General features: G+C 37.7%; 3 protein-coding genes across 3 annotated transcripts; 2 read left to right on the top strand and 1 right to left on the bottom strand.

Moving 5' to 3' along the window:
• The first annotated feature begins 389 nt into the window (after positions 1-389).
• On the top strand, positions 390-5,482 carry LOC135945948 (kinesin-like protein KIF3B). Its single transcript, XM_065493897.1, has 16 exons — positions 390-655; positions 714-746; positions 810-892; positions 1,115-1,222; positions 1,282-1,406; positions 1,464-1,602; positions 1,661-1,810; positions 1,870-2,032; positions 2,455-2,602; positions 2,655-2,845; positions 2,898-2,972; positions 3,025-3,252; positions 3,307-3,468; positions 3,519-3,812; positions 4,224-4,444; positions 4,812-5,482. Exons 2-16 carry the CDS (start codon positions 744-746, stop codon positions 4,900-4,902), a joined length of 2,181 nt encoding a protein of 726 aa, XP_065349969.1. The 5' UTR covers positions 390-655; positions 714-743; the 3' UTR covers positions 4,903-5,482.
• Positions 5,483-5,484: 2 nt separating this feature from the next.
• LOC135945949 (uncharacterized) lies at positions 5,485-6,255 on the bottom strand. Its single transcript, XM_065493898.1, has 3 exons — positions 6,050-6,255; positions 5,778-5,992; positions 5,485-5,716 (listed from the first exon to the last, which is right to left on the bottom strand). The coding sequence occupies exons 1-3, from the start codon at positions 6,129-6,131 to the stop codon at positions 5,543-5,545; spliced, it is 471 nt and encodes a 156-aa protein (XP_065349970.1). The 5' UTR covers positions 6,132-6,255; the 3' UTR covers positions 5,485-5,542.
• Positions 6,256-7,580: 1,325 nt separating this feature from the next.
• On the top strand, positions 7,581-10,867 carry LOC135947077 (Bardet-Biedl syndrome 2 protein homolog). The gene is made up of 13 exons (XM_065495646.1): positions 7,581-7,701; positions 7,756-7,980; positions 8,033-8,221; positions 8,277-8,459; positions 8,513-8,735; positions 8,798-8,967; positions 9,022-9,075; positions 9,155-9,337; positions 9,730-9,879; positions 9,943-10,158; positions 10,206-10,372; positions 10,437-10,585; positions 10,660-10,867. The coding sequence occupies exons 1-13, from the start codon at positions 7,588-7,590 to the stop codon at positions 10,758-10,760; spliced, it is 2,124 nt and encodes a 707-aa protein (XP_065351718.1). The 5' UTR covers positions 7,581-7,587; the 3' UTR covers positions 10,761-10,867.
• Positions 10,868-10,976: the final 109 nt, after the last annotated feature.

Raw genomic sequence — 10,976 nt, 5'->3', positions numbered from 1 at the left:
AGACATACAATTTCGGCCGAGGAAAATCTCTTGCATGAATAATACGAATGATGTTTCCATTGATTATTTCGTCCTGGTCGCGGTAAAATTAAATTGCGCATCGATTAACAAACATCCAAATTTTCACTGTCGAATTGATTTGTTGCCCTTTTCGTCCTAAAACAACAAATAAAGTTATGTTTTGGTTGATGAAAAGTTTCGCAATTTTTCCGCTAACAGAACGATTTTTACTGTTTATTGCCCATGTTAGGTTTAATACTTATTAATATGCCTTTTTATATTTTTAGAATCTACATAAAATTGTATAATAATCTTATTCGCTCTGTCAAATCCATCGTCCCATACTGTTTCTTGCGCCACTCAACTTGAAAACTGGAACCGCTTCTGATTGGTCTGACGGCATTACAGCTGAGAGGGCGGCATATTTACTTTCGCGACATTCTTTGGATCAGGCATTTAATTTGGCCTTTGAGAAGCCTCAAAATGCCGTATATTTGACATTTGCATTTAAACCAGTGACTGCTGCGGCGTTCCTATCCTTAGGACGTCAAGTTTTCGTCCCCGGCAATCACTTGTATCCCAAAACATCGCATGAAATTGCAGTAACAGTTAGGTTCAGGGGTTGGAACATGGAAACTTGCGTGACTCATTGTTTGTAATTTTTCCCCGTCGGATGCGGCGTGAATAATTGATTCCTTTTGCTCTAATTTCAGGTTTTGATACAGTTTGAAGGCCTTTTCAAAATGGTAGGTGATGAGAGCGCAGGGAAAGAAATTTATCTTAAAAGTTTGCTCTGGTAAAATTTGCAGGCGGCCTCAAAGACTGAAGGCGTCAGGGTGGTGGTTAGGTGCAGACCCCTAAGTGATGACGAAAAGCGAGCTGGATTTACCTCGTAAGAAAATACATATACTTAATTTTTACCTCTTTGAAATTACATAATCTGGCTTTTTCGCTGGGTAAAATTTTTCCTCTTTAATATTCAATTTGGGAAAATTTTCTTATTCTTTATTTTGATACGTTTTTTTACGCTTTGAAGATATTTCTAAATTAAAACTGGACCACTCCGTACCATTTTTATTTTGGTGTACGTATGTATGAAATATTTTTATTGCAGTGTCGTAAAAATTCAGCAAGATCGTGGAGTTGTCGAGGTTTACAGCCCTAGCGGAAAATCAGAAACGCCCAGGCGCGAGTTCACATATGACGCAGTATATGGCCCCAAGTAACGTTACTTGCTCTTATACACATGTCTCGTTTGCTGATGATAGTTCAATATTCCAGCTCCAGGCAGCAGGAACTGTATGATGAAGCATTCCATCCTCTGGTCGAGTCAGTCATGCTTGGATTCAATGGCACAATATTTGCATACGGCCAGACTGGCAGTGGAAAAACTTACACAATGGAAGGTGAAATGTCTTAAACCTTTTGATAACGTCTTTGTTAACCCTAATGGGAAATGTCAGGAATCGCCAACGATTCTGAAAAGCAGGGAGTGATTCCCTTCGCTTTTGAGCACATCATGAATCACATTGCCAGGTCTCAAGCCACAAAGAGGTTTCTGGTGCGCTGCAGCTATTTGGAAATATATCAAGAGCAAGTCAGGTGAAGGGTTTACAATTTTTTTATTAACTTTTATTTTAATCAAAATTTAAACTTCCAGAGATTTATTAGCGAAGGAAATGAGGAATCTAAAATTGCGTGAGCATCCTGAGAACGGAGTATTTGTGGACGGTTTACTGACTGAAGTGTGCAACAGTGTGTCTGATCTCAAACATTACATGTCCATAGGCAATAAGCAACGTAGTATAGGGTAAATTTGAAACTTACAGTGATGCGTGAATATTAGCTTACAAAATCTTTAATTTCCAGTGCCACCTTGATGAATAGACAGAGTTCTAGGTCCCATTCAATTTTCATGATCACCGTCGAGTGTGAGGAGACGGCCCTGGACACGGCCAGTGTCATTCGAGTTGGCAAACTGAATCTCGTTGACCTGGCAGGCAGTGAGAAGCAGAGCAAAACTGGTGCAGAGGTGGGCTTTATCATTTCATTTTTCTCCTGTCAATATATGCCTGCTAAATGTTTACTGCAATAAATGCACCGTTTTAACATGGTTTGCAGTTTAGTTTGTCCAGTTTTTTCCACAGTTTGACAGCTAGTTTTTACCAGAAAACCCAACCCAGAAAGATATTTCTGGTTTTTTCCTGATCAGGGGGGGGGGTTTCTGCATTAATTACTCGTGTTCCAAGGAAATTACCAAAAATTTTCAGGTCTGGTTTGACGTTCCCTGAAAAATTTGGAGCTTGTAAAGCACTTTGTTGATCATTGAAATGCCGAAATGAATTAAATGCTCTCTTTTAATATTTGGTTATATTTTATACTTTCATAGCCACCACTGTAATAATATATAATATAATATAATGCTCTAAATAATAACTTGTCTTTGTTATGCAGGGAGTGAGGCAACAGGAGGCTTCTAATATCAATCTCTCACTGTCGGCACTTGGAAATGTGATTTCAGCTTTAGTTGAGAGCCTCAAAACCAAAGACAAAGAGAGTCACATTCCATACAGAGACAGCAAGTTGACTAGATTACTTAAAGGTATGCAGTTTTTTACCTCAGAGGGGAAAAATTACAACATTCAACTGTGCAGATTCTCTGGGAGGAAATTCTAAAACAGTCATCGTTGCAAATATTGGCCCAGCCAGCTACAATTATGAGGAAACAGTTGGCACACTACGATTTGCGTCAAGGGCAAAGAAAATAAAGAATGCTCCTGTGGTAAACCAGGACATCAAAGACGCAATGCTGCTAGAGTATCACAAGGAGATCCTGCGACTCAGAGTTAGTACATACGCAAGATTAAAGAATTTAAATTTACGTTTTTCTAATTCAGGCATCCCTTGAGGAAAGGAAGAAGAAGAAACTTGAGGACGTTGGTGTCAAGAAAATGGAGGAAGATGAGAATATTGTAAGTTACATATTTGCGGATCAAATCCTATCCCTTACGCCCTGCCTTCCAGAGCAACGAAAACGGAAATGCTGTCAGTGAGGAGAAAGAAAAACTTCTGCAGGAGGTAAAACAGAAGGAAGAGGCGCTAGAAAAGGAAAAAGCGCAAAAAGGCCATCTTGAGGACAAAATCAAAGAACTGGAGAGTAAACTTCTCTGCGGTGGGAAAAACATAATAGACCACACAAATGAGCAACAAAGAGCCTTGGAGCTGCAGAGACAGGAAATTGCGGAACAGAAGGTTTGTTTTGAATACTAATTATCGTGATTTCTAAAATATTGTGAAATTTGGCAGCAACGAGAACGGGAAATGCATCAACTTTTGGAAGAGCAAGAAGAGTGCGCGCTTGAGATGCGAGAGACTCACTCAAATCTGCAACAAGACATTGCTCAGACCACAAAAAGACTGCGGAAAGTCTTTTCCAAACTACAAGGTGCTAAACAGGAACTCCACGAGGTTGGTTTTCTAATTCTAATTCCATCCAATTTTACTCATAATCATTGTAGTTGAACGAAATGAATGATCGGGAGCGTCGAGAGTGCATGCACACGCAAAACGAATTGACCAAAGAGCTAAAGCTCAAATACCTCATCATTGAAAACTTCATTCCCGCTGACGAGAAGAACAAGATCCGCCAGCGCATTGCGTATGATGAGGATGAAGACGCTTTTTTCTTGCTGCCACTGGCGCAAGTGGCTCCGCAGACCAACAGCCGCCCAGTCTCAGCTGCTGGTTCGAGACGACCGGTCTCCGAATACGCACGAATGTCGTCTTTCATGGGAGGAAGCCCAAGATATAAGGTATGCAATTGAACACACTATTTTACTTCAATTTGCTGAATTATTTTATTTTTATTTACTTTGAATTGCAAGTTTCAAATTGAAACCTTTTAGTTTGAGTCATGCACGTTTTAAAATTGTAAGAAGAAGCTTGAGAATAAAACTTTGGGATGTTAATTTTAAATCATTTTTCTACAATAAAACGTTTCTAAACCGCAAAACCTACAAGTTTACTGCCATGTTGTATAGCCAGTAAATTTATATTTTACAATTTTGGGTTATTCTTAAAATATGCTCAATCTTTTGCATATTTTCAAAATATTAAAGATCTTTTAATAAAATCATAACTTTGCTAGTTCAGCGTTAAAAAAATTAAAACGCATTTAATTTTTTTCCAGCCTAAATTTTTTTGAAATTCTTATATTCTTGCAGGGAGAAAATATTCTTTCTCTGGAGCTTGATATGCCACTGCGAACCACGATGGACTACGAAGGTCCTCGCGTCTCTCCAAAGATTCAGGCTGTTTTGGACGCCGCTCTTAACTCTGTTGACCCAAAAGAAGCGGACATTGATATCGATGCGAGTGCTGCGTCCCTCTTGGCCCAAGGCAGGATCCGGGCCGAACGTCGAGATAAACAAACAAAACCAACGCGGTAATTGATTTAATTTTTCCGTTTTAGGTTTAGTTATTTTTTTTCATTCATGATGTTGGCCATAAAACGTAAAAGTTCACATCTGTGTAATTAGTTTGCTTTAAGCTGTTAAAATTGGCTTTTTTTTAATAATTTTGACATTAGTAAATCTTTGAATTATTGAATTTATCACTATTTTTCTTGATAACTGATGACCATGAAGAGAATTTTCACTAGCTTGATTCATTCAATCGAAAATCTCTCTTAGGGAAAAACTCTTAAATTTAAAGTTAAATAATTTATTTCCAACGATTGTTAAAATATATTTATATCATTTTTCTGATTGCTATGCAATTTTAAATATAATTTTGGTACCTGTCATTTTCAGAGCTAAGAGTGCAGCTGTGAAAAGTTGTTCGTCGTCAAGCTCGTCACCAACTTCTTCATTCCCTCAAGCGAGGGGTCTAGTCCCCAAATAGCTAGGGGAGGGCTCTGCTCCCACTGCCTCTGAAATTCCCTGGTGGCACCTACTTATTATAGTCATAACTGTGCTATTGTTATCGCCTTCACTTGTAAATAACCCTAACGCTAAAAAGGATTAACTTTACACCTCCAGATAATGAATTCCATATCATTTTTAGCACATAATTTTTGCCTCTGCGCTCAAATCATGTTTGCACACTTCTGTGTTGTATTTTCTTAAATAGTCTTTGAATCATTATAATTTAGCTGTGATATTTATTTCAATTATTGCAATCCTCGTCTATAGTTTGAGCATTTTGTATTCGTAAAATTACCCACACTTTATCTGCTAGTCCTACATCATTGCATGTTAATCAAGCTGTTTCCAAAGAAATGCTGCGCTTGGAATGTGTATTTACAGCTGAACCAAAAGTGGCTAATAAGCAGATTGTAAATCAACTTCAAAAATATATCTTATTGCAGCTCGTATGTAAAAACATAAGTGTGTAATTAATACAACTGTGTGATGACTATGTAAACACTTTATGGATGAGCATTTACAAAATAAACTTTGCATAATTAAGTTCAACATCACGATATTATAGTTTCTTTATCTTTATTTCATTTTCAGGCAGCAGGAATTGTAGTGGTGCAAAATTAGAGTTCAGTAATTAAATTTTTGCTCTTTGAGCTCTTAGACTTTTCAACGTTATTTCCTTGTAAGTCTGTCTCACAATCAGAATCACTAGCACTTGATGATTCATCACTTGAGGAGTCTTCATCGTCCAGGTGAGCTAGTATTTCATTGTTGAGATTTGCAAGTGCTAAATCCTGAAGCAAAAAATTAATACAGCACATAACCCTTCGCTCTAAAATCAGGCACCAAACTTACGAATTGAATATAGTTGTCCTTGTGTTCTTCACTGATGTTCTCAATGTCCAGCTCTGATTTGTCTTGCACATCTTCTAGTTTCCTTTGGGCTTCTTCCATTTTCGGCAGGAACTGAATCACTCTTTCTAAGACGGCACTCCGAGGTATTGGCATGATTTTCGGCGCCTTTGCCTCACCTTTTTTGTCCAAAAGTTTGGTGATCGCTCGTTCGGACTCTGATAAAATAAATCTTTGAATATTTAGACAACTTCAGGGGTGGACCTGATACTCACGGCTCATGTCAAGCAAAGCTGGATCTTGCACGGCTGTGATTAATTTCACAGATTTTTTATTTGAACCTGATGTCGATGACATTTCGACGAAGGTAACAAGATGATCGAGTATTATTTCCTTCACGACTTTACAAGGGAAATTTGAAGGTAAAGTTCCCTATCGCAGCTCTTTTGTGGACGTGAATAAGCGCGTGGTTAAAGTGTTGTTTATGTTATGATTTGATCACTGAGCAACCCACACCCTCCACCAATGAGAATTGAGAGTGTACAAAAAGCCCAAGACTTGCACTAAAGACCGATAGATGATAGCTCTGTCGCTTTAGTTGGGCATCAGCGCGCGAGGGAATTCAGGATTCGCATTTTAATTATCTTATTATGGGGGACTCACACTTTACGCTCACTCACACTTCTCGCTCTGATGGGAAGATTCAATGTTAATCCCTATCCTAGCGAGAAGTGTGAGTTGGGCGAAAATGGTGAGTCTGCCATACTTATTATAATGACATATGGCAGACTCACCATTTTCGCCCAACTCACACTTCTCGCTAGGATAGGGATTAACATTGAATCTTCCCATCAGAGCGAGAAGTGTGAGTGAGCGGAAAGTGTGAGCCCCCCATAATTATTATCATAAACCAGACTATTTAGTCAGGTTGCCAAAAACTCAAAAATTCAAAAATAATAGATTGATGAAAGAGGGCAACTTAATTTCTCTTTAAATAATTTAACAAGTATAGTATTAATATATATTAATATAGTCGTTTTGATCCACAAGCGTTTTTTTTAATAATTCCATGTTGACATTTTTGGTGACTGTTGTGCAAGAAATTTTTTTTTAATTATTTTAATATCGATTTAACCATGAAAAAATATGCATTTAAAAAGTGTCAGAAGAAACTGAAAAATATTAAAAGAATATATCGTCAAAAATGGAGTAAATTAGTGAAATTAGGCAATACTATAATTATATATAGAACTTCACTTGTTATTAACTTTTAAAATAATATATTTCAATCAAAATATACTGCCAAGCATTATTTTTTTGAAAACTTTAAGCCCTCATGACAGCCTCTGCTGATATATTGGTTCGTAAATAGGAGAAAAAAATCTTAAAAAGCGTTATCATAGGTATACTGAATTGAATTTTTACCTCTTCCTCCTCGATGAATTTATTGAAATTTAATGTATTCTCCACTTGACTGCTTTTATACTTGCGCTATATAAACATAGCCGCAGCAAAATATGAGCAGATGGCGTGTTCGCTGGCGCGCTTTTTTCAGTTTGGCGGCTACCACGGAATTCCTTCGTCTCACAAAACTAAACCAGGTATGCGCTTAGATATTTGCAACATTTTTAGTTCAAAACAACAAGATTTTATTTTTCTCGCAGTGTTACAAATAACTAACTAGTACATAAATCTCTAGTAGGCTGCGATACGCCTGCAAAATTTACAAGTTATGCAATTTCTTGACATATGTGCTGCACGTGATGCTTTCTTCTGTCAAAATTTGCTATATTTTTAATGTGTCTACAGCATTATGCAGCCGATTTACACCTTCAATCTGCACCATCCAGTGGTTGCAGGTTGTGTTACCCTTGGATACTATGACGGAACGCACCCTTCGTTAACAGCTGCGACAGCTTCAGATAAAGTATTATTCCCCTTCATTTTAGTGTGTCATTTTTATTTAATCACAATAAATCAGATATTCATCCATTCGCCTCACAAAAAACTCTCTGGAAGTTCGGGCCGCATTTGTTCAAGTGATGCGAGCAAGGAAGTCGTGATGCTCAACCTGAACCAGACAATAACCTGCATCCAATCTGGTCAGTTGGATCCAGAGAGCGAGAGGGATTTTCTGGTTGTTGGCTCGCCAAGAAGCATTCTCGTTTACGATGTTGAAAAGAACATGGACATTTTTTACAAAGAAGTAAAAGAGAAATAATGTATGCAGATGAGCTAAATTAATACAAATTACAAAGGTACCAGAGGGAGTGAAAGTTTTGACCATCGGGCGTTTAGGAAAAATGGGGAAGCCTGTTGTAATCGCCGGTGGGAACTGCACTATAGTCGGATTTGATTTCCAAGGGAACGAAGTTTTTTGGACCATTACTGGTGATGTTGTCTGCTCGCTGGCTCTCTTGGATTTTGACTCGGATAATTTTAACGAGGTTTTTATATTAATTAAAAAAAATATATTTGCGTGTGAACCCTCTCATTATATAGTTGATCGTCGGATCCACTGACTATGACATCCGTGTATTCAAAGATGACGAAATCATGGGTGAGCTGACCGAAACAGAAGCCGTGACTTCGTTGACGCCTCTGCAAAAAACTTGCTTTGGCTACGGCCTCTCGAACGGCACCATAGGCGTGTATGAGAAATTGCAACGCCTCTGGAGGATAAAGGTATAATTCCACACTGATCCGAAGAGAGCAAAAAATGACGCATAACTTTGCAGTCGAAAAATAAAGCAATCACTGTGTTCAATTATGACATCGATGGAGATGGTTTGGACGAGTTGATTATTGGTTGGTCCAATGGAAAAGTGGACGGCAGGAACTGCAGAACAGGTGAAGTTGTTTTCAAGGACAATTTTAGTTCGGCCGTTGCGGGAATCGTGGCCGGTGACTATCGCCTGAATGGAGGCAGGGATTTGATTTGCTGTTCCGTGACAGGAGAAGGTGTCTAAACCATTTCATTTTTTTTTTAATCTTTTGCTTTATGTGGCGACTATATTTTGCAGTGAGGGGATATCAGACTAATAAGGTCCTGAGAGCGCCGGGCCGCCGAGTGAATTATGGCCATGATGCAGTCAGGGAATTATTCAGTAAAAAACAAAATTTGCTGCTGGAATTGTCAAACTACAAAGAGTCGTCTAACCAAGCTGCTGAAGTCGTGAAGGCTAAAATTCCTGTTCGTTTCAGTTTTATTTAACTTGAAAATTATAAAAATTTACATTTTTTACAGATGCAGACAAAACTGCAATGTGTAGTTGCTTTGAACGAAAATGATTTAGAAAAGGTTTGTATATTTGAACAATATATAATATTAATTTTATTTTACTGTTACATCTGGAGATTAAAGAAGAAAATCATTCCAGCCACATATTGATGTAACTCTGTTCACGAACAACGACACCGTGATTCGCGCTGTGTTGGTTTTCTGCGAGGGTATTTTCCAAGGGGAATCACACGTTTTGCACCCTAGAGACTGGGAGTTAACGCGAAGCGTCACTGTTCCGATTACGCCTGTCAGCAACATCCCGGTGGATTTGCACATAAAGGTAACAGCCACAAATATTTGCTTATTAAATCAGCATCGATTCAAATTGTATAAAAAAGACCTAAGCTTGTGCACAATTAATTTAAAATATAAAACGTAAATCACATTCTGCGAATTGGTCAATAAAAAGGCCCAGTTTGATAAGGTCAAATTGCACAATTTTTGATAACAAAAGTTCCATTAAAAGTTATTTCTTATAAGTATATATTTTAAACAAATATTTCAGAAGGAGCGGAGCAAGCAATTGTGCATTATTTGTTGTTTGCTGCCACACTTTTAACCTTTTATATTGTTCCGGAACTGTTCATATTTGTTAATTTATTAAATAAATTTAATAACATATTTTTTATTTTGAAATGAAATTTGAACCACAATGAAAATGAATGATTCCAGGCTTTAATCGGCCAAATAGACAGCACAAATTTCCATCTTTTTGAACTATCAAGACAACTTCCGAGATTTGCAATGCTTCAGCTTTTAAAGGGAAAACACGAGAAACCAAAGAGCAATTCCACGTTCATAATCAAAGAAAGAATTCAAAGGGTAATTAATTTTTCCACCAACCCAATGACAAAAATTTTTACTCTGGGCTTTTCATGCTCCCAGATAATATTGTGGGTGAACCAAAACTTCCTGCTCCAAACAGAAGTGACACTCGCAGGACTAGAGTTGGAGCTCTTCTTCAAAGCTCTGCCGACTAACGAGCTTGTCGCATTCTGTGTTGGGAGCGACAATAAAATCACAATTTTTTGCGACAACATGGGACTTGTCGGAGAAATCACACAGTCACTTGCGAACTTCCTGAATGTGAACGACCTTGAGGTAATGATAATATTAAAATTCAGGTTAAACAAATTTTTTTAATTCAGGCCCGAGCCGAATTTCCAAACGTCGAGGAGAAAATGAAAATGTTGATGCACAACATGGTCGAGTTGAATGAAGTGCGACTGCAATTGAGCACTGACATGGCAAGTTGCCTAGACTCGATTCGCTCTCACGTGATTCGCATTGAGGACGCCAGAATCATTGAGGACGTGTAAATTTGAAACATCTCTAAGCAGCAATTTGCCAAAATGTTCTAATTTTGCCAAACGCTGCAGGGAAGGAGTGCTCAAATGGACAACGGCGCTCGCCACTTGTAACAGCGACATACTCAAATCTTACAAAGTCAGGAATAACAATCACGAGGACCTTGTCAAGAGCCTAAAACAAATCAATAAATGCATCGAACAATCGTCAAAGCTAAGGGGTACATTTATTTTCTTAGGGTTTAAATTAAGCATGTGAGAATCATTATTAAAATTTTCTTCGTGAACATTTCAGTTGGAAAACCGCAGGCGCGTCTAGTTGAGCTCTGCCGTGCCGCAGTAAAAAACAATAATGTGCCTGCTATACTCAGAATTTTCAAAACTGGGATTAATTGAAAATGATGGGATCAAGGTGAAGCCTTTAAAATAAGATTAAAAAATGTGAAGTTTTTTGTTTATGAAATTTGCTTCTTTTTTGTAAGGTTGAATAAAATATGTGGATTTAAAAAAAATTCCGAAATATTTTTCGAATGATTTGAACAATAAGTATAACAGCATTATATTTAAAGGAATGTATAAAACCACAAAAACCATATATTTTATTTTGCTCTA

This window comes from Cloeon dipterum, chromosome X (genome assembly GCF_949628265.1).
Source record: "Cloeon dipterum chromosome X, ieCloDipt1.1, whole genome shotgun sequence".
Lineage (NCBI taxonomy): Eukaryota > Metazoa > Arthropoda > Insecta > Ephemeroptera > Baetidae > Cloeon > Cloeon dipterum.
This window is presented reverse-complemented; position numbering and strand designations above follow the sequence as displayed.